This window comes from Brachypodium distachyon, chromosome 2, assembly GCF_000005505.3.
Source record: "Brachypodium distachyon strain Bd21 chromosome 2, Brachypodium_distachyon_v3.0, whole genome shotgun sequence".
NCBI classification, from domain to species: Eukaryota; Viridiplantae; Streptophyta; class Magnoliopsida; order Poales; family Poaceae; genus Brachypodium; species Brachypodium distachyon.
Genome location: NC_016132.3, coordinates 37,835,040 through 37,857,567, shown reverse-complemented (window position 1 = coordinate 37,857,567; position 22,528 = coordinate 37,835,040). Strand labels below are relative to the sequence as shown.

The window sequence follows — 22,528 nt, the reverse complement described above, 5'->3', positions numbered from 1 at the left end:
TTATGTGATGTGTTTTGTGAAATAGAGTGAGTACCTAGCTAGGTCCGACCCCAATATTAATTGACCGCCCTATAAACAGATCTGCCTGCTGCTATATATGTTCTCGATCTATCTGTCCCATGGGCCATTGATTACTTATTAATCGTGTCAGTTCACCGGCCTAAAACCATTTTGATTGGCTCCTTATTAATCGATGTGTGTAGCCGTTGCCTTAAAACCATGGCATCATGGATCCATTGGCACCAAAGTACTAACCAACTATCGATCACACATTAATTTCTCGCCTTAACTTAACTTCCTTGCAACATATGCGTACGTGCGGAGCTGGCGTGCTTATCGTGCCCAGAGTGGCCCACCGACAGTGACTCAACATGTGGGTGAAAAGAGTAGTTAGTACTACTACACTGATCTGTCTCTTGCTTGTCAGCACTCAGCATGCATGCATTGCTTTGACACTAATAAACGCAAAAATGGAATTTCTTTACTTCTACTGTTACTAGGAGTATATATATGGGAGCATTTAGTAACCTTTGATTATATGGAATTAATTGAGCGTAGCATTTTTTTCTCTTCGTGTGATGCTGGTCGAGAGTATAATTAGTAAATCATCCAAAAAAGGGTTACTAATTAAACTACCGCCGCGCTATGTTATTAGGTCTCAAAAGCAAAACATATAAAAAAATACTCTCATTTTTCAGACACATATAAGTATGCAAAATTTCATTGAGAACGGAAAAGTACAATGAGTCGAAGCGAGAAACAAAGGGTTTACATGGTGGGTACATGAAAGATGAAACCTGTCCCAAAGTCTACTACTGCCATGAAGGAGCACGGGTACATGTACATGTCTATCATTCTTAATCTTTGCAGGTGCTTACATATTCCTCTTCCTCCATGTCTCCCATGCCATGAGGGATAGCATGGAGAGAACATCTCTCTGCGGTTATGAGCAGACCTACTTGAGGATTACCAGCGGGTTGCTCGGCCAGCTTTGCACCTCTATGAGGTGGATCCCATCTTTAGTCATGTACCAGCACCGTGCATGGATAGAGAGCACCCGTTAGGTTGCTCCCTAAGAGTTTTGGTCTAAAGCGTCGACAACAAAACTATACGGAGATTCCCGACGGAGAAACTTTAAGCAGGTCACCAAAGTGATCTTGCTAAACTAGCGAAAAAGAGAATGTGTAGGCAGAGCCAAATTAAGCTGCCTTGGTATTGATTATAGCGACCAAGAGATTCTGAGCTGGGACTTCAAATCAATTAAGAGCCTTCTAGATATTTAATAGTGGTCCAAGAGATTTTAGAGGGTCTTTAATCGATTAAGAGTAGGCACTTGTGAATCGACATTGCAACTTTTCAAACAACACAGTGACTTGGCATAGGGTTTCAGACATAGCATCGCCGTGGATCAACACTTAGTATCCTCACATAATCACAACTCGCATGTTGATGACTTCCGTTGAAACACTTAAAACATGTTCAATGTACGAACCATGCATGCCGCTTAGCAATTAACTCGACAACCCATTAAAAACATGCCAAATCCAGCAACACATAACTTTTTCGACTTAAAACCCTCATAAATCCTTCCCGTAAAAGACCTTCGACGCAATTTACCCCAGATCAAGAATAACACTCCCACGCTGTCCCCCCGAATGCTGCTCTCATTACGGTACCGTCCATAATGGCGCCACAAAGTCCATAACACGGTAGGGTGGTGCTCGTATCGCCATCGGTAGGTAAGCGAGAAGAAGAGGAAGACTCTCACTCTTGTGTGCAAGTAGTAGTAACCTGTCGCTCAGGGTTCGCTGATTAGCACGCACCACCAGCTAATTGTGCTTTGAGTTTATTATCTTTGGGAGGATGCACGTTAGGCAGCAGCATCATCTGCACCTTTTGCCTTTGTCCTTTGCCTGCCTTTCGCCTTTGCAGCCTTTCTGCTCGCCCCGGGTCGGTCGCGGTCTAGTGTGGGAGCGACGCCGCCCCCACTTCCTCTTCTTCCTCTTCCACCCTCTTCGGATTCGATCCCCTTCTTCTCCCACTCCCTGCTCTGCTGCGGCTCCCCACCCCTGTCCGCCTATCCGCAATGCTGCCATCTTCCAGATCAAGGTTCTGCCCTTTCCTCTTCCTCTTCTGCCTGTCAGTTCTGCCTCGTGTTCTTGGTTTCTTGTTTTATTGATTGGGTTGGTTTGGTTTGGTTTCGTTTGGCTCTATCTTCTTCTTCTTCGTCTTCGTTCTGAGGCAGCAGATCTCTCCGGCATTTTATCCCTCGCTCTATTTGCTTTTGCTCTTCTCGTGCCGTCTTGGAGGAAACGCCGGCTCTGTAGGGTTCGGTTGGAACTTGGAACTGCTCCCCTGATCCGCTTAATTCCGTCTCCCCCCCATGTTCGAGTTCTCGATTTTTGTTCGATTTTTTCCCCTCTGATCACCGCCAGTGGAATGTATCTTGTGATTTTTGGCTCTGCATTTTGTTTGCCCACTCGCGCCAGCGGGAAAGATTGGAGCTTTCAATCTCATGACAGTGTTTTTGTGTCCGCAGATCTGGGCCGAATGAGTCCCCCATCAGCAGCAGGGCCAGGCCGAGCACGCCGTCCTCCGGCCACCGCCCCTCCACGCCGTCCTCCGGCTACCGCCCCTCCACCCCCGGCTCCCGGAGGAGCACCGCAGCCACCGGCACGCCGTCCACGCCGCGCTCGCGCAACGGCAGCGGCGGCGGCCCATTCAGGTCCGAGCCCAACTCGCCTCCGTCGGCAGCGGCGGCCCGGCCTCGCCTCTCGTTCGACCGGTCCCCGAGATCCGCCGACAACAAGCCCGTCGTCGAGCGCCGGGTGCCCAAGATCGGCACCCCTCCTCCTGATGTAAGTTTCCTTTTGCCTCAAATGTGATCTTGTCGGTGGATGGAAATGGTATGCAATGTTGCCAGTTGTGATGGGAATTGTGCACCGGTGATGATGCAGAAGCAGCCAAGGAGGGAGGCCGAGCTGCAGGCGCGGCTCGAATCCGCGCAGGAGGACCTCAAGAAGGCCAAGGATCAGCTGTCCTTCATCGTCGGGGAGAAGGACCGTCTTGTCGGCGACCTGAATGAGGCTAAGAGGGTGGCTGATGAGATACACGAGAAGCTCCAGGATGCGCTCATGGCCAAGAGGTGGGCCGAGGAGGCCACGGAGATCGAGAAGTTCAGGGCGGATGAGCTCGAGCAGGCAGGCATCGACGAGGCGCAGAAGCGCGAGGAGGAGTGGCAGAGGGAGGTCGAGTGCGTGCGTGGCCAGCATGCCGCCGATTTGGAGACGCTGGTCACCACCACGGAGGAGCTGGAGAGGTTCAGGCGTGAGCTTGGGATGGCCAATGAGGCCAAGAAGGCCGCGCTTGGCCACGCAGACGATGCAATGAGGATCGCTGAGGCCAACGCGGAGAAGGTGGAGATCCTCTCCGGCGAAGTCTCCCGCTTGAAACGGTTGCTTGATTCGAGTGCAGCAAGTGAGGAGAGTAAAAATCATGAAACTGAGGCGCTTGTTAGGAATTTGGAATCTGATATTTCAGTTCTGAAAAGCAAACTAGAGGAGGCAAGTGTTCTTGAGATTAGGTTGGCCGAGATGGAAAAATTGACCGAGGAGCTTAAATCACAGTTGGCTGATGCGAAGAAAACCGAGTCGGAAGTCCATCAGCAGTTTGAAGAATGGAAGCACAAGGCAGGATCACTTGAAATGGAATTGGAGGAAGTTACTCTCTCGGAGAAGTTCAAAAGCGAATCTCTTATCTCCACGACAGAAGAATTGGACAAGACCCACTCTATTTTGCAAGATAGAGAATCAGAAATCGAAGTGCTGAAAGGAAAGACCACGGCCTTGGAAATTGAGGTGGCAAGGCTTTCAGCAGATATCAACGAATCCAACGAGCACTTGTATGCTTCTCAGCAAGAGTTGTTTGGACTGCAGACAACAATAGATGTTCTGAAAAACAAGCTTGATTCTGCAGAAGAAGTGGCTTCAGAGGCTTTAAACAATGAGAAGACCGCTAATGCAAATATTGAAATCCTGACTGAGGAGAGAATCAAGCTAATAAGCGAGTTGAAGGATGCTAGGGACAGAGAAGAGAAAGAGAGAAGGGCAGTAGAAGATCTCACTGCTGCGTTGAGTGAGGCTTCTGACAAAGCAAATGAAGAACATCAGAGATTTCTGAACAAAGAAGATGATTACGAGCATGCACTCGCCCAGATTGGTGATTTGAAGATGGCCTTAAATAGTACCAAAGAGAATTATGAGCTAATGCTTGATGAGGCAAACTACGATATCACTTCCTTGAGGAAAACCGTCGGAGTATTGGAGGCTGAGGTGATCAAGTACAGAGAAGAATGCGAAGCAAAGGAGCTTGACATTGTCGAGTCAAGTAAGCAGTCGGAGGAAGAAATTGCCTCTCTTAAAGTAGAAGCTGACAAGGTAGTAGCTTCACTGCGAGATGCAGAACATGAGCTCCAAACTGTCAATGATGAGAAAGAAAGGCTTCAAGAGAGGCTAAGTTACACAGAATCAGCAGTTTCTGAAGCTAACAGCGCTGTGCAGGAGGTAAAGGCTGAGAAAGAGGCTCTTCAGGAGCAGCTAATGAACACTGAATCATTGGTTGCTGAAGCCAATAGGACTGTCCAGGAGGTAAGGGCTGAGAAAGAGGCTCTTCAAGAGCAGCTAATGCACACTGAATCATCTGTTGCTGAAGTCAACAGGACTTTGGAGGAGGTAAAGGCTGAAAAAGAAGGTCTTCGACACAAACTGATTGACACAGAATCAGCGATTGCTGAAGCCAACAAAGCTGTACAGGAAGCAACGTCCGAGAGTTTGCAGCTAAAGGAGAGGTTACTTGATAAAGAGAACACATTGCAGAGCATATCCCAGGAGAATGAAGAATTCAGATTGCGAGAAGCTGACGCCATGAAGAAGATAGATGAGTTGTCTGCTTTGCTTGCTGAAGCCATGGTAAAGAAGCATCCTGAGGAGGAAGAGAAGCTAGTGGTTGTCGATGAGGCTCACCATTCTGCGCGTGAAAAGTTTGCTGATTTATCTGCGGTAATTGAAGATTCAGAGTTAGAGAGTGATAGAAAACCAAAGCTGGAACTCGACGCCGCCAATGGGGATTCCAATGGGGACATGACTCGAGAAGAGAAAGATGACAGTAAGGCTGAACACGAGGAAGTGAAAGCTGACTTCTCCGCAGTACAGGAGAGCGACAAAGTTGTCGAGAAGCAGTCACAGACAGACAGGAAACAAGAAACCGATTCCTCCAAAGATGAACAAGACTCCAAGGAGGATAGCAGCACCGAGCATGCAAATGGGACAGCATCAGCAGAAGTCACCAGCAAAGTGGCAATGTCTCCAACGACGAAACCGCAGCAGCAACAGAAGAAGAACAAGCCTCTTCTGAAGAAGTTTGGGAGCTTACTGAAAAAGAAAAACAGCAAGTAGCAGCAGGTGAACAGCAATACATTGTACTACTATTGGTGTTTACTCTGATTTTTTTTTTTTGGTTTGACATCTAGTAGTGTGCTTAATTTCAACGCGTAATTTTTACGGTCAACACCTGTACTTGTGGTGATTGCAGTACTTTGTGGGTGTATCTTTTTTTTTAAGCCCTGTTCTTGCCCTATGGCTGTGGTTATTATTATCTACACGATTTGTGGCCGTTTGTGTGTAACTGGATGGAGTTCCTCCTGATCAGAATGGTTACTCATTCCTGAATGTAAACTGTGCAGCTCATTCCGAGGAATGACTACTAATGTTACCAGTGACATATCCTAGCCGCCATCATGTTTGTTGGCATGATTTGTTGGCTATTCTAAATTTCTAATCATGTTTGTTGTCAGAAAGAATATTCATGTCTGTTGGGGAATGAATGGTTTGTTGGAATTTCTAACTATGTTTGTTGACAGAGAGCATACTCATGCTTGTTGCCATGTTTGCCATCCATGATTGTACTTTTAACAGCTGATGAAATGGATTGAGTTGATTGGGCTTATTGTTTATTTATTTTTTAGGTGTGGTTGTACCCACCTAATCTTGGTTGCTTAAGAAGGTGGCATCGATCAGATCAGGTGCATGAAAATGAAATGATATATTGATATGGTACAGCTAAATAGCTGTAATTTTATAATGGGTTTTGTTAGATGGGGCTGGAATTTGCCACATGCACCCATGTGGTCTATAACTGTACATTATGCCATCCTGGCTGGGTGTAAAGTGTCAAATAGGAGCAGCATTCATTTTGTCTGCACTGTCTGTTTTGTACTGCTTGGAGATTTGTGGCAAATTATTATTACTTTGCCTTAGCTAGAGAGATGTACTAGAAAATATATTGGAATGAAGATCCTTGTGTGTTCTGTTTTGGATTGCTTAAAGATTCTTGTATGCTTGAAATGTCAATCGATATGGCCATCTGCAGAGAATGACATCACCTTTTGTTTGTTTACCTATGTTTAATAAGAACTTGCTTTTTTTTTTAGCGGTAAGGACTTGCATCTTTTTTCTTGGAAGTTACTTATTTTACGGGAGTCGGGAAAATCGTTTCAGCCAGATTTTTTTTTTGAGAGGATCGTTTCAGCCAGATCTGCAAAGAGAAAGAAAAGAGTAGCACAATTTGAGTCCACGGCCCATCTCATTTCGGCCCAATAATCACACGCCGACGTGCCAGGCACGAGCAGCATGCCACCACTTCTCCACTACCACCTACTGCTCGCTTCTGTTCTTCTGCTTCCAACTATGCACAGGCATCCCTGGAAGAACAAGATTGAAAGTGCTGTATTCACCTGCTCTTCTTCTCCGTCGCTGTCGTCATTGTGTTCTTCCTCTAGAGGTTTCTCGGTCAGCAGCAGCCGCGGCGGCGGTGTTTTGCTTCATTTTTCTTCAGGGGATGACATATATTCCACAGCAAATGTAGGTAATGGACATTGTTGACCTTCCAGTTTGAGTCCTGCACTTTGATCTTGTGCTGTATGCAACAGAAATGGTGATGATCAGTAGGAGAGAGGGAAGAAGCCCATGCATTGAGAGATTTAATCTGGTGTTGTATTGGCAGAGACGGTGAGAAGGGCATTTCGGACCTGGAGGTGCTGCTAAACCGGCTGAAGAACTCTCAGGTGGAGGATGCTGCAGCGGGCGGCGAGCAACGCCTACTCGTGGTGGTGGGCGAGCCACATCCGCACCAGGCAGTCCAAATGGCTCGACAGCAACCTCCAAGGTCCGTCCTTCTTCTTCTTCTTCTTCTTCTTCGCGCCATCCGTCCAAATATGCTCTTTTAATTGGGTACTTGATATTTCAAACGTGTGTCCTGTTTGTTGGTCTCTCGGGTTCACAGATGCGGATTTTCTGTGGATATTTTAGCCTAACTGTATACAAATTCCACATCAGTGTCATACTGCCATGTTGCTTTTTTGAGGTCCAAACTTGCATAATAGTGTCCTGCAAAAGTTACCATGTAAATTAGTATGGCCAGTTCCTTCATGACTCTTGGAATCTATTTAGTACAGGACTACAGGTACAAGTGTACAACATAAGGTGGTCATGAAATTGATATATGGTTCAGCTCAGCAGAATCGTAACTATTTGACAGTGAGAATTGGTGATGTTGTTTAGTAATTACAAATCAAGAAATACTGTGTTTTCCCTGCCAGTTATAATGTTCTTAGCCTACCATGATATACAGTTGAATCCCCTAAATAAATCATATATAGTTTAAGTTCTTCACAACTACTCCATGTAGTGCAACAAAGGTTAGCATTCTATAGAAACTAAATGAGTGTAGATTTTCAAAGCAGCTAAGTACATAAATAAAGAGGACAGCCCGGAATCAATGTGATAACAGACCCACGCCATTTAAATTTGCTTCCATGTTCACACATTTTTGTTCAGAGTAAATATAATATCCCATAAAAGATATTTCTGCTGCCCATGCACTTGGATACTGATTTTGACAAAATCCTTTTACCAGCGAGCATTCTGCAAAATAGGGTTGAATTGTGTTTGCATTACAATCGAATAATTATCTAAAACTCCTGTATTCTGGGCATTGAGATTGATGCTGATGTGCAGATATGGAGGACAGGGTCAAGTGCATTCTCTTACTCCTTGGGGAGGAAGCCGATTCTTTTGCAAAGAGGGCAGAAATGTATTACAAGAGGCGGCCGGAGGTGATCAGTTCTGTGGAAGAAGCGTACCGGGCGTACAGAGCTCTTGCTGAGCGCTATGACCACATGTCAGGAGAGCTACACAAAGCAAACCACACTGTTGCTACCGCCTTCCCTGAACAGGTTCAGTATGCTATGCTAGAAGAAGACGATGACAGTCTCCCAAAGGCGTTCACGACAGTTGATCCTCGCAAAATCCACAAGTCAACAGTCGAGGGGCTAATGAATAAGAAGAAAGGAGGGAAGCCAGGACTCAAGGGTTCAGGCAAGAATTCTGCAGCTCCAGTCAGCAAGGAGAATGCGCAAACAGAGATCAGCAGGATCCAGAAAGAGATATTAGTGCTTCAGACTGAAAAAGAGTTCATCAAGAGCTCTTATGAGAGTGGAATTGCAAAGTACTGGGATCTTGAAAAGCAAATCAATGACATACAGGAAGAAGTCTGCTACTTCCAACAGGAGTTCAACGAAAGTGCAGTGATTGAAGATGACGAGGCCAGAGCTCTGATGACAGTAACTGCCCTTAAATCTTGTGAAGACACCATTGTCAAATTGCAGGAACATCAAAACTCCGCATTCAGCCAAGCAGTGGTTGAGTTGGAAAGGGTCAACATTTCCAGAGAGAAACTGAAGAATATCATGAGAGGACATGGTAAATCCCTTGTAGGTTTAGATTCTCTTTACGAGAATGTGAGAAAAAATGATGCCAGTGTTAAGATGGATGATGTGTACTACTCTATGAAGCTGGAGACAATCGAAACAGAAGGATTGGTACATAAGATCAAGCAATACTTTCAGAAAGACTCAGATGTTTCCGTGGCTGAGATTGCAGAGCAAATTGATGAACTAGTCAATAAAGTCGTGGATTTGGAACTTATGGTTTCATCACAGACTGCGAAAATAGATAGGCTGTGTCTGGAAAACACAGAGCTGGAGAAGTCCTTGCAGGAACTGGAAGAAGAGAACATAGAAGTAACAAGTGGCTCAAGTGAATTAAACGACAAGCTTGAGAAGGTACAAGATGAGCTGATGAGAGTGCAGCACCTTGAGAGCTCCTTCCATGCAGAAGAAAGTATAGTCTATTCAAATTTCGCTGAAACAGCAAGTAGTTTCTCTTGTATTACAGATATGTTGCAGTCACCTCCCGTTGAGCACCAAGCTGGTTCTGCGTCCATGCTGACTGATGAAGCAACACCATCCGCTGACACCGAATTATCTGGAGAGAGTGGGAATAGAAAATTAGAAGAGGATCTTCACATGGATAAAGCCACGATAAAGGATGACATAGATGGATTGCCTGATTGTTCCGGTAAGTTGGAGCTAGCTATCGTCAGTGATAACAGTCAGATATCTAATGGTTGCCATGACATTAAGGGGGGAAAACAAGACTGCTCAGATGATTCAGAGGATTTGTGGCATTGTGGGCTCGAAAGAAAATCTAGCTTTGAAGCTGCATCAGTAGATAAGGAAACAGCAGAAAATGCAGACAATAATGCATTTGGAGAACATAACGATACAGAAGTGGAATATGATCATGAAATTGTCAGCGACAATGGCAGTAGCATGCAACCCTATGTTGTACATTCCCATCAGCAGGCCTTATTAGATCAATTGCATCATATTTCATCTGCTGTACCAGGAGATCATGGTGTGAAGTCAGAGGATGACAAGCAGTATTCGTCAACAATGGGTCAGAGCAAATCTGAAGGCCACCCAGAACAAGAGATGAACAAAACAGAAGACTCAGAAGCCTCATGTATCATGGAAAATTCTGCCCCTGGTAATGGAAAAGTTGGTAGCATTGGAGATCAAGAGGAGAACATGTTCAAGCTGCAGCAATTGCTTATGTGTGGGCTCCAAGATAAGGAAAAGGTATTATTGACCGAGTACACTTCTATCCTCCGAAATTATAAGAATGCAAAGAGAAGGCTTACGGAAGTGGAGACAAAGAATCAGGAATGTGTGGATGAGATGAAGGCTATGCTAAGCGAACTACGCCGTGCCAATGAAATGAAGGACGACGAGATCCGATCACTACGTGAACTCTTGAACTGTTCTACTGATAAAGATGCAACACACAATGGACAAAAAATGAATAAATACACGCCCTTAAGTTTCAAGAGTGGGAATGGGACATTCAGGGGGCACCAAAGGACCCCAAGCTTTTTGCCAGTTCATCAAAGGAAACATAGTGCTACTTCCACTTCAAGGATAACCATGAAGAGTTCTAGCCTGAAAAATAGTGTAAGCCTTGAATCCCCTAGCAAAGATGCTGGAACAGATGATGCTGTTCTGGATAGCATTGATCTGGGTGACCTCAGATTAACTAACATTATTGAGATGGAGATGGCCTCACCTCTTGAAGACAAGTTCAGAAGAGACATCGATGGGCTTCTGGAGGAGAACCTAGAGTTCTGGATAAAATTCAGCACATCATTCCAAAAGATACAAGAACTTCAGACCAAGCATGCGCAGCTACAATCTGAGATTGCCAAGCTAATAAATGGGGACAAGCCCATGCAAAGCAGCGGTCGTGCAAATGATCCTGCTGCAAAAGCTTTATCTGGAGCTGTAGAAAAGCAGCTAAGAGAACTTAAGATTGAACTGCAAGTATGGTTAGAACAGAATGCTATGTTCAAAGGGGAGCTCCAGTGTAGGTTTGCTTCGCTCTGTAGCATACAAGAGGAAATCGAAGCAGCTATGGAGGTGGACGCGGACACCGTGGAGGGAGTTCAGTTCACTTCATATCAGGCTGCAAAATTCCAAGGGGAAATCCTGAACATGAAGCAGGAGAACAACAAGGTCGCTGATGAACTGCAGGCTGGCTTGGATCATATAAGAGGGCTACAAGCAGAAACCGAAAAGGTCATGGCGAAGATACTGAAGAGCACTAGCTTATCTGGGGGGCCACAAGGCAGCAGCACTTGGAGGAATGCACCCTCTAAATCAAGAGTGCCACTCCGGTCATTCCTGTTTCCATCCAAGAAAAAGAAACTGTCGCTGCTGGCATGCATGAATCCGGCATTACAGAAGCAGTACAGTGACATGGCCTTCGTCGGTAAAATTGAATAGGCACTCCTGTGTGCCCTCAACGCCAGACAGCTTCATTTGGCTAATTTCAGTTTGTTTTTTTGAAAGATCAAGCAAATGCTGGCTTTCCACGTATTAGCAGGAGACTAATTTCAGTTTTTTTAGATCAACAAAAAAACATGTGATCAGGTTAGAGTTTACAGATCAGCTATTTCTGTGGAGAGGACATGAAATGCATGCAGGTGCATACTTTTTAAATTATGGCATTGAAAATTTCTCATTAGCTACAAGCCTAAAAACAGACATATATTTTCTTTACAGCTGTAGGACTCATGAGATGAGCTGAGTGATTGGTCTGACCCTTGACAGCATGTCAGCATCGCAGCTGGGATTTAGCTTGTGCTATACTGTCATTCAGTGAGCACAACAAACATGAATTTTGAAATCACCATTTGAAGTATAGTCATGAAAAATGCATAGCCAGACCTTCTACTTCCAAATGTAAGTACGTGTGGGGATACTGCTTTTTTTTTCTTCTGACATCAGCGATCGCCGCGCCGGACGGTAGAGAGCAAGGAATGGAACAGCATCAAGGAAAACCAAACAAAATGGGGCGCACATCAAAGATAAGCATGGCAACGATTCTCACCAGCTTTAGATGATGAGCCGCCTACACGCCCCGTGCAGCTCATGCAAAGCAAGCCAACATGGTCGAAGCGCGAGCCAGCCAAGGTCCACCAGGGAGCCGCGAGTTCAGCGCCTCTGACCGGCACTCGACGCGGCCGGTCCGGCACTGCTGCGCGGGGTCGAGGCCCTGGCATTCCGTCGAACACACCGCGGGCGCACGCAGCCGCTCCCATCATTCCCGAGACACAGGGCCCCAGCACGGCAGAAGGCGCCGCGCGTGGCGCTCCAAGCCAGCTCGGATGGGGACGGCGGATCCGACGGCTCCGCGCGCGACACGGCCGGGGTGGATCACTCAGGGGTGGCGGCGCGAATCCGATTCCCCCCCCCCCCCCCTCGTATAACAAAGGGGGAGAAAGGAAGGAGAACCCAAACACAAAGTGCCCAATCAAACCCAACGGTAGATAACCTCGCATCGGCTGCTGCTCCTGCTCCGGAATTGGTACCAACTGTTCCCCTTTCCCAAATCTCCGTTCCTGCACAGCTTTGGTTTCGATTCTGTTTTCTCTTGCTCGGTTGCTTTAACTGCGGGCGATTTGGATCGATTGATCGGTCGCGGATGAACATGGTTTCTGCGGAATTCAAATCTGTAGGTTGCTGGGAAAATCAGCTCCTTGGTTTATAATTCGTGAATCATGTGAGAGATCCTAGCTTGTTCATCGATCGTCCATCCATTCGTGGGCACCAGGAAAGTTCGCGTGCGTGCATGCATAGTTTCTTCTGTTTATCGGTGGTATCCGAAACAGGCGCATACCATAATTTTCTTCTCCTTGCTTCTTCTGCCTAGTCTTTTCTCGACAAAATTGACAAAGCCCACGCAAACAACTCTAGAATATGCAATACAAGCAATATATATTTCGATCGATACTACTTTTTCGTTTAGAGGAAGAATATGCATCCCGGTTAGCTCGTTGGCACGAACAATCGCCGACCATAAGATGAACAACATCATCCGGAAATAAGTCTAACACAAAAAAATCTTTTAAAGAAGAAAAAAAGAAAAAGAAATAGTCCTCATATATTGTATATTTAAGAAATGCAACTGCAAAAAATCCATTTATAAATAAGAAAAACCCACTAAAAATCATCGGATACACCCTTAAAGTTGGTCCCTAAAAAATGTTTTGTTGAGCTACTTCAAATTATAGTGTTAACAAATGCTATGAAAGCAATTGATTGTCGTCACATGACATTTCTTCCTCACTTGTTTCGTAGAGTTAAATTTTTGCGGGTAGCTTGGCGGCACGAGTGCACGACGATGGAAGGAGGGAAGGACAAGCACAACGAGACCGACAAGGGCCTCTTCTCGAACATGATGTGTGGCGGTGGTGGCCGCTATGGGTACGCGTCGCAAGGATATGGGTACCCGCATCAGGGATACGGATACCCTCCTCAAGGGTATCCGCCACCAGGTGTGGCGGTACCCTACCCTTCACCTTGCGCTCCACAGTACGCATACCCTCCGTCCGGTGGATATCCACCTCACGCGCACGGTGGGTATCCACCCGCAGGGTACCCCGGTTCATACCAAGGTATGTATATATCTATGGCTTGCTCTAAGCTACTAAGATCAACTGTCCACAAGTATAATGTACAACTCCACTGATAAATTGCACCACCGGTTGCTCCATCTATGGATCGGCTGCAACAACTTGAGCCTCATGATATATTAACTTGAATAATTGGTTCATCGTTGTATTGTGTTAGCCGTTAGGAGTCTGAAACTTGTGTATACCGAAATTGGTGAAAATCAATTAGCTTCCTGAAGTTTTAATTGTTGAGCAGGCTACGGGAGCAGCCACGGCGGGGGACACATGGGAGTACCATTGCTAGCCGGAGGCGCCGCGGCGGCTTACGGAGCGCACAAGCTTTCTCATGGAGGTCATGGCGGACACATGGGCTATGGAGGCTATGGTGGTTTCAGCCATGGCCATGGTTACGGCCATTACGGGCACCACCACCATGGAAAGCACCACGGCAAGTATAAGCATCACGGTTACCACGGGCACCACCATGGATTCGGCAAGCACAAGCATGGACGGCTCTTCAGGAGGTGGAAGTGATCGATCGATGTGCCAGCCTACATATGCATATATGATGGTGCATGTAAAACTTTCACATAATTTGGGCAGTAAGGTTTGCTAATAAGATACACTGTACAACAGAATAAATTACCAGCCTGTTTGTTGGCTGCAGATACACGATATCCTTGCATTGGTTACGACGGATCATTTGTTTCTCCGTGGTCAATACTGATATACCTACGGAATTATGCAAATATCAGAGTCCTAACACAGACTCAGTTTGTTGTTGTACTGTACTGATAAATAATTTGGCGTGAAAAAAGAGACATGAAAGAAGAAATAAGAAGATATCCCAACAGAACAAGTGGTAAAAAAAAACTAGTCGAAAAAGATGGATGATACGAAGGCACGTTTGTTTACCTAAACTAGATGGATGATATGAAACTGAGAAGATACCCGGACGTGCTTGTTCTCAGCTTCACGTGCAAACGAAAGTAGTGCTTTTTAAAGTGTTAGAATCACCAAAAGCTGAAGTAGAAGTCCAAACAAATAGGACCGAAAAACAGCCGAAACGCAAGAGAATTAACCAACTCCTTGGCATGATGCTGTCAAAAAGAAAAGAAAAAACTCCTTGGCATGATACGTTGGGCGCCGGGTGGGCCGAATCACGTGAGCCCAATCCAGCCAGCCAGCCCGGCCCAATAGAAAAGCAAAAGGTATCAGGACACGCGTCGGGCGGTCGTCGCTTCAACGCGAAGATATGCCCCAAGTGGGACTCCTTCGCCGCGTTGCTTTCTTCCGCACAACGCGCTTCCCCCGCGCCTCCCTCGACCTCGGGCCGCATACTCCGGGGCCCGCAGGTCAGAGACGGGCTCACGGTGGTCAAATCTTATCCGCCCCACCCACTCCATACAACGGGGCCACGAATAACGGGCCTGGCCCACCATCTTCCAGGATCGATCCGGGGCACGCGTTTACCCGAGCGGCCGAACCCATTTGCCTCCTATAAAAATCATCCCCACCGGCCACAGGAAACCGATACAGGGAAACCGGAAGAGGATCATCATCGAGATCGACCGACTCTTCTTCAAAATCATCAAAAGCTCAGGTAAGCGTTTGCTCCCTCGCTCCCGTCTCGTTAGATCCCACGTTCCTCCATGTTCCTGTTTAGCTTGCACTGGATGGTGAAATTTGTGGGCGGGGGGATGGGGGATCTTTTTGGTTTCGAGGCCGTGCAAGGGGGCCGGGAAGATTGATCGATTGCGGATCTGGTTCCTTTTCTGCGGGATTACTTTTTACTGGCCGGTTGTTGTGGAATTGTGAATTCGTCTGTTTGTTCGGTAGATTGCGTGTGTAATGTTTGATTTCGGTTGATTCGATTTATTCCTGCTTGGTCGATTGGGGAATGGGGATATATAAGGTTATGGTGAATTTGTGATGCGCCTAATCTGCCTGCCTGCTTGTGCTTGGTACCTTGGGTAGCGCTAAATTGCCGCTAGTTCAATTACCTTCAAAACGTTCGTCAAAAAATTACCTTCAAAATAAATAGGAGTGCTCCTATATAAATTTCTGAATTGTTTGTCAGAACAACCAAGTCTCCGGTTGGTTATTATTATTATTATTACGCCCCTTCTTGTTTTAGGATAATTATAGGTTTCCACGTGTACCTTGTATGACCAGTTCATGATACAAGGACAGTTTGAATTGAGTTGGGTAGGCAAATAGGCGTGACAACTATTGCGTTTGATCTTGTTCCTCTCACACAACACTGATTCAGGCACACGTTTTGTAAGGAGAGAGGGAGGACTAGTTCTCAACTACTAGTTGACAAACTTGACATACACACATCAATATGGTGCTATCTGCTTAAGGGGAATGTGTTGCTGTATTGGATATATGATGATCTCACAAGAAAATTATTTTCTCTGCATATATACTGAACCTTTTCTTATGGCAAACTCCATATCTCTGTCGTATGTGTAACATTTGTCTGATTACAAATTCAATTTCACACAGTTGAGTTCTTCGATTGGATAGTTTGGTGGTGCGACAATGGGAGGAGGCAAAGACCAGCATGACGAGAGCGACAAGGGGCTCTTCTCCAACATGATGCACGGTGTCGCTGGTGGCCATGGATACCCGCCCAGTGGCCACGGGTACCCACCGCAGCAGGGATACCCTCCGCAGCAAGGCTACCCACCTCAGCAAGGTTACCCACCTCAGGGATACCCTCCTCAGCAAGGGTACCCACCTGCACCTGGAGCTTACCCACCTGCACCGGGGGCGTACCCTCCTCAGCACGGATACCCTCCACAGCAGCATGGCTACCCACAGCCAGGTGGCTATCCTCCTGCTGGTTACCCAGGCTCGTCTGCACCACACCAGGGTATGAATTAATCGCTTACTCTTCAGTTCTATGTAGTTATCATTGTATCCTGGCGAAGTATTGGTGCAATTTGTGCTAGAACACTGATGAGTTATACCTGAGATGCATTGCTGTTTGTTGTTATAAACTGTTATGTTGTACTGCCTCTTGGATGCATTTATATGTGTAGTGCTGCATCTCTACCACTTACATTGTGCACCACCTTCAGTCATGATATGGCTAGCTGCTTATGTATATCTGTACTTTGTAATGTTGCACAAGTCTGAATTTCTCCGTTCTATCGCAATGCTGAAACTCAGTATTGTTCTTGCGCATTTCATCCTCATTGGTGCTCTGTTGTTTCAGGTTATGGTGGTAGCCACAGCGGAGGTGGTGGACACATGGGAACGATGCTAGCTGGAGGTGCAGCCGCTGCTGCCGCCGCTTACGGTGCTCACAAGCTCTCTCACGGTGGTCACGGTGGACACATGGGAGGCGGGCACATGATGGGAGGAGGGCACATGGGAGGCTATGGTGTCGGGCATGGTGGCTATGGAGGCCACCATGGTGGCAAGTTCAAGCACGGGAAGCACGGCCACGGCAAGTTCAAGCACGGCAAGCATGGCAAACACGGCATGTTCGGCGGCGGCAAGTTCAAGAAGTGGAAGTAATGAGCTTTGCCATGGCTGATCAATACCTGGAACTGAAACTGTCTTGTGTAGGTGGTTGGGTAAAGCCTCTGCGATGTATCTAAGCTTAAGCTTGGGCGGTGTGGTATCTCCTGTGGAGCTTCCCTCCTCCCCTCTTTTCAAGTAATTTGGTACTCTAGTTTGCGTCTTTGTCTGGACGACAAGATGGTTTGCTAATAAGCATACAGCTAATCACTCTGCTATTCCGTGTGTTGTGCTGTTCATATATGATCTTTTCTGAGGGCTATTCTCATTTGCTTTGACGCGGCAATTGATTGATGCTCTGAAATGCAACGGACATCGTCATCTGGACGAACGCTGGTTCTGAAAAAGGTTTCAGCTACTCAGTACAGGTCTCCGTGATAAGACTGACGAGTGCTGTGACTCTTGGAATTGAGTTGGTCATGTTGAGATCAGGTGGTCTCAACCCAAAACAAACACAAGATCCAGCTTGAATGTTGCGAGTCTCGTATAAGAATTAAGAAGAATGAACAACACTTGAAGAAGAAACACGGCAAGTTGAAACATGATGAACATTTTACTGAATGCTATTCCCTTTTACTGAATGCTCTTAAAAGTTGCACTCGATGAACATTTTAGAGCATCATAGCGACAATCTTGTGATTAACTGTTCAGTGGTAGTAATGTATTTTGTAAGGAAGAACGATTTGCTTCAGAACTGTAACCTCTGCAATTAGAATGAAAGATCCTAGTAAGGTCAATAGGTCATATTAAAATCAGGTGGTCTCTGTCTCAACCCAAACAAACAGAGGATTCATCTTCATCTACGCAAGCTTCAGATCTTTATTAAAAGCTGCAACAACAGGAAGAAGCAAGGAAAGGGAAGTACTAGTAGGCATTTTGTTCTGTGATCTAGTCAGCGAAGACGGTGTCCTGGAGCTGGAAGGCCTTGGTGAAGAACTGCGGCCAGCAGAGGTAAGTGGAGAGGATGCTGCTGACGGTTGACGCCCCCATGAGCATGTTCATGACGACGATCTGCAGCTGGATGGCCTCGAGCGGCGACGCCCCGCCCATGATGAGCCCCGTCATGGCCCCCGGCAGCGCGATGAGCCCCACCGTCTTTGCGTTGTCGATCACCGGCGACAGCGCCATCACCAGCGCCCGCCTCACCTGCCCCTCCGTCGCCTGCCCCGGCGTCGCACCCAGCGCCAGCGCCGTCTCCACCTGCAAAATCCCCAAAACCAAAACTCCATCAAATCCACTTCGAATCCTGACCAAAATTTCACCAAATTCCTTTACGTGTGTGTGTTGGGGGCAGCTTAATTACGAGGGTTCTCTGGGTCTTGACGTCCTCGTGGAGCTTCTTCATGGTGACGCCGGTGACGGTCATGGCGTTGCCGACCATCATGCCGGCCACGGGGATGATGTAGCGCGGCGTGAAGGGGAACACGTTTAGAACCACCAGGACGGCCATGGTGACCGCGGTCCCGGCCAGGATCGACACCCCGGCGATGTAGCTCCCCCGGGGCACCCGCCGCGCCCGCCGCCCCGCCGTGTGCCCGGCCACGGTCACCATGAAGAGGTAGGCGAGCACGATCAGGACCGGGTTGTGCTGGGAGAAGATGAAGTGGAGCACGAAGCCGATCACGGACAGCTGCAGGAAGGACCGCGCGATGGCGTACATCATCTCGCCTTCCACCCCCAGCCGCTGCGTGAAGCTCAGGGCCACGGCCATGGCGACCACGGCCGTGGCGGCGGCGGGCTTCAGCATGCCGATGCCGAAGTCGCGCCAGAAGCCCGGCGCCCATGGGTCCACCTCCTTGGCCAGCTTCTCGAGCAACGCCCACATGGGCAAAGACGAGGAGGTTGTCGCCATGGCCGCCGAGGTTGAGCTGAGATGAGCAGAAACAGTGAGCTGAGCGAGCCTTTTGAGGAGGGTGGGCAAAGTTGGGGGTTTGAGAAAGGCGATGAATGGGCGAGGTGCTTTGCGGCGTGGCGGGCACTGGCGACCGTGTTGGGTGCTACGTGGGGGAGGAAAAGATTCATCCCAACAAGAGAGTGATAGTTATACGGTGGAAGGTGGGGCATACCTTGCAGTGACTGACTGCTGCTTTACAAGAGTTTAGCAGAGAAAGTCAAGGACAGTGCTCTGTCTTTTTCAGAAAAAGATTAGACAATTTTAGTGTTACGGAACTAAAAGTTGTGAACTGTAGGAAGATGATCCAACCAGGTTCCTGCTTGCATCCCTGTTATTAGTACTATTACTCACACGAAGTCAAATAAATAAATAAGCAGGCATGAATAATTTCATTTGCAAACTCTGGAATAAACTAGTAATTAATCATCAGAATGCAGTCGACACAGAGGCCATGAATCACGCATGCACAACTCATTCAACTTTCATAATCGTGCGACCAACTGTTCCAGAGACAGAGTCTCGAAACGGAGGGAGAAACAGAGTGGAAAGAGTCATTTGCTCGACTGATGATAACCAGACCTAAGTAATTAACAATTTTCAGCCTGCTATAAGGCGGTCATGGATGGACAGAAGCTTGACGGGATTAGTTCTTGCTGTTGCCGCTGCCGCTGGGCTTCTTGTACGAGTCCTCCACCTCCTTGGCCTTGCCCACCAGGCCCCAGATGAGCTTCTTCATGTTCGGGACTTCGTAGTTCTGGGCGATGTAGATGCCGCACCCGGTGCCCACGAGAAGGGAGAACGTGCTCTGGATGAAGCCCATTGGCGCTTATCTGCACAGGATATCAAGAAGATGTTGTAAAAAACATGATAGTTTCATCCTCTGGTACTTCTATGCAACATATTAAAGGAATTTCCCAGAAAATTTATCTATCTGAAGGTACATCTCAACTGCTAGTGAATCCAAAAGGCACCCTGCTGTTCTGAATTATTATGCAGGCAGGAGAGAACAGCAGCACTAGATGGCGATTATAACCAGCCTAGTTTTATAACCAGTTGATGTCTTATTTTTCTAGACATTTTTGGCAAACTTGGCTACTGTTTCATCTACTTTTGTAGCAAGGTTCTGACATATAGACATGGCATCACATACTATCTTCTAAATGACAGACAACTAAAGAATGGGTTCAACTTTGAGCAGAAATCATACTAAATAATTGTGTTTCCCCATGATCTTCTTCAAGTTTAAAAGTCAAGAACAAGTAATAGACCATATCCAAGCAATGAGATCAAATCATCAAAGCTCGACTTTGAGCATGGATCAACTAAATAATAGCTTTTCCCCATGATCAGAGTATACAACAACAGGCAAAGAGGTCACATCTATTAAAGTACCAGTAAGCAACAATATCAAAGCAGAAAAATCTTCCAGCTAAAATGGAATAGTATGGAATAGCAGTGGGCCTCACATGCTCTCCAACCTATACGACCTAACAAAAATCTTCCAGCTAAACAATAAACCACAACCATCTACAGAACAGAAGGAAGCTTGGCTGAAGTATGCCTATGAATTATCCCTAAAAAGAACAAGTGCCAGCGACAAACATGCCTATGAGAAGAAAAGGAATCAAGAGTCCTTCCGTACTTCTGATGCATCCATTTATCAATATCAGTAAGCAAATCGGGAAGGCAACAACTGAAGTGATCACAGTGAAAACAGAAAGTAATCTAACTATATCAGTATAACTCATTTTTAGTTTTTGAGCCTAAGGGATGGAGATCAAGTCAGTGAAGTTATATGTCCATCCTTACGTCAGTAGCCCTTTGACATACAGTTGTACTATGTAACTAACTGAGAAATATCCCTTAGTCATTAAACACCTTTCAGTTTGCTAGTCAAACTGAACCCTAATCAGGACAACACATCATCCCAATCAAGTTCGCTTAATGTCGCGAAGCGGTCTACAAAAACGAAATACTAGATCCTACAAGCTCAAAATTCCAAAACATATCAACGTGCTTATTTCCCTAGGTGATCTTAATGCAGATATTCCCCTTTTATCTCTCTGGGAGAAATAAACTACAGCATCAAAGCTACTGGACAAACAGAAGTACAAAAGTATTCAGCCATTGATAAAAGCTACCAGACTTTTAAGTAGAAATCAAAGCTCAAAAACTTCTCTAATCAATTTCACATTCTTACTGGATCAGTTGTGGTTAACCAAACTAACCTAAAAAGTTCAATAAGTTAATGATCAGAGTATATTTTTAAGTAGAATCAAAGCTCAAAACTCCTTTATTAAAGTGCACATTCTTACTGGATCAGTTGTAGTTAACGAAAGTTAACAAACCAACCTACAAAGTTATTTAAGTTCATGATCAGAGTAACTACCAAAAAACCTAACCTACATTACAGGATCAACGCACACAATTGACAAAAAGAAATAGGATAAATCTACCAGATAACCCTCACAAGGAAAGCGTTCTTCCAACACCTTGAAGCCACAATTACGGTAGTAGTATTGACTAGATTCGTAGAACCGTTGATCAAATCAGTTGAACAGTAAAAACAACATCAAGTAATCTGTATAACCAGTAAAACTACAATCCTGTCGATTCATACAGATCCTGACCACATGCATAGCAACTAAACCATCGACACAAGTTGGATTTAATTAGGTAAGCAAACTCTTAGACACAAGTAGGTAACCAGACTCTAACCTACAAAGATGTAACAGTTTGACGATAAGATTAACGCCCAGAAAACTTAATCTGCATTCTTAAACAACACAGTTCACAGGACTTTTTGACGAGCACAGTTTACAGCACTAAACTGCACAATTTACAGCACTTTATGACGAATACAGTTAACAGCAATAAACAGCACAATCTGCGAAAAACCAGATTCTAACCACACACAGCTCCCGGCTGACAAAAATTGCAAAACTGCACTAAATCCGACGAAACAAGGATGCAAATTAGGCAAGCAGATACGAAATCCAACCCACTCGCACGGCCGAACAAGCATGAAGTAATTAACCCATACCTGGAAAACTACAACCAGCAGAAACTAGTACAGATCACAAGCACCGACCAGCGATCGATCGGGCTTACCGCACTCTTGGTCCGTGCAAAAAACCTCCCGGAATCAATCAACCAACCGAGAACACAAAGAGCTAGCACAACCAAGCTCAGGAGGGGGCTGGGAAGCCGGGGAGGGAGGATTACCTAGGGAATCGAGCTCGAGCTCGCGGCGGAAGCGACGGGTGGCCGGGAGGGAAGGGTCGGAACTCGGAACCGGAGGCGATCGCGAAGGGGGATTTGGGATTTTTATTTTTTTCTGCGGATTTGGCTTCGCTTGCGGTCTTTATCATGGGTACAGTACAATCGTACAACCACAGGACTACTCGCGTCTCGCGGACTTGCTCGCCAAGAAGAACTTTTTGGGCCGTGGGCCGGTGTAGGCCTGCACGCGATGGTTCCTTAACGGGCATCTGATAACTCGTTCCAACATGGGCTTTAGTCAAGACTGGTGGGCAGCCCAGATCAGGAACTCCTTTTCCCAGCCTGCCACGAGCCCACGAGAGAGTGCTGCATTGCTGCCAAGCCAATTGAGGTCGATAGAAAAAAAAACAGAGAGGTCAGAGGCAGGAGCACATCTCAGCGCCGCCGCCGGACGCCGGCCACCGCACGGCC

The 22,528-nt window shown here is 46.5% G+C and overlaps 5 protein-coding genes and 2 long non-coding RNA genes across 8 annotated transcripts; 4 read left to right on the top strand and 3 right to left on the bottom strand.

The window, feature by feature from the left end:
• Positions 1-1,888: 1,888 nt before the first annotated feature.
• Positions 1,889-5,776, top strand: LOC100844667 (WEB family protein At5g16730, chloroplastic). The gene is made up of 3 exons (XM_010233477.3): positions 1,889-2,109; positions 2,540-2,858; positions 2,958-5,776. Exons 1-3 carry the CDS (start codon positions 2,087-2,089, stop codon positions 5,451-5,453), a joined length of 2,838 nt encoding a protein of 945 aa, XP_010231779.1. The 5' UTR covers positions 1,889-2,086; the 3' UTR covers positions 5,454-5,776.
• Positions 5,682-12,193, bottom strand: LOC112270907. The gene is made up of 4 exons (XR_002963510.1): positions 11,844-12,193; positions 9,209-9,380; positions 7,085-7,442; positions 5,682-6,972 (listed from the first exon to the last, which is right to left on the bottom strand). It is a non-coding gene; the product is annotated as an uncharacterized LOC112270907 (long non-coding RNA).
• On the top strand, positions 7,087-11,477 carry LOC100844363 (kinase-interacting protein 1). Its single transcript, XM_014898136.2, has 2 exons — positions 7,087-7,221; positions 8,073-11,477. Exons 1-2 carry the CDS (start codon positions 7,128-7,130, stop codon positions 11,234-11,236), a joined length of 3,258 nt encoding a protein of 1,085 aa, XP_014753622.2. The 5' UTR covers positions 7,087-7,127; the 3' UTR covers positions 11,237-11,477.
• A 9-nt stretch (positions 12,194-12,202) lies between the features above and the next one.
• On the top strand, positions 12,203-14,180 carry LOC100827376 (glycine-rich protein A3). Of its 2 annotated transcripts, none has more exons than XM_003568978.4 (3): positions 12,203-12,320; positions 13,094-13,410; positions 13,664-14,170. In XM_003568978.4, the coding sequence occupies exons 2-3, from the start codon at positions 13,137-13,139 to the stop codon at positions 13,939-13,941; spliced, it is 552 nt and encodes a 183-aa protein (XP_003569026.1). In that variant the 5' UTR covers positions 12,203-12,320; positions 13,094-13,136; the 3' UTR covers positions 13,942-14,170. The 2 variants fall into 2 exon arrangements, with proteins under 2 accessions (XP_003569026.1, XP_014753621.1); XM_014898135.2 differs by lacking the exon at positions 12,203-12,320 and adding an exon at positions 12,339-12,467 and having other exon boundaries at positions 13,664-14,180.
• A 671-nt stretch (positions 14,181-14,851) lies between these two features.
• Positions 14,852-17,203, top strand: LOC100826544 (glycine-rich protein A3). Its single transcript, XM_003568975.3, has 3 exons — positions 14,852-15,010; positions 15,919-16,288; positions 16,634-17,203. Exons 2-3 carry the CDS (start codon positions 15,955-15,957, stop codon positions 16,936-16,938), a joined length of 639 nt encoding a protein of 212 aa, XP_003569023.1. The 5' UTR covers positions 14,852-15,010; positions 15,919-15,954; the 3' UTR covers positions 16,939-17,203.
• A 272-nt stretch (positions 17,204-17,475) lies between these two features.
• LOC100844064 (UPF0014 membrane protein STAR2) lies at positions 17,476-18,945 on the bottom strand. Its single transcript, XM_003566596.4, has 2 exons — positions 18,245-18,945; positions 17,476-18,141 (listed from the first exon to the last, which is right to left on the bottom strand). The coding sequence occupies exons 1-2, from the start codon at positions 18,791-18,793 to the stop codon at positions 17,830-17,832; spliced, it is 861 nt and encodes a 286-aa protein (XP_003566644.1). The 5' UTR covers positions 18,794-18,945; the 3' UTR covers positions 17,476-17,829.
• A 282-nt stretch (positions 18,946-19,227) lies between these two features.
• Positions 19,228-22,224, bottom strand: LOC100826856. The gene is made up of 2 exons (XR_001406201.2): positions 22,061-22,224; positions 19,228-19,665 (listed from the first exon to the last, which is right to left on the bottom strand). It is a non-coding gene; the product is annotated as an uncharacterized LOC100826856 (long non-coding RNA).
• Positions 22,225-22,528: the final 304 nt, after the last annotated feature.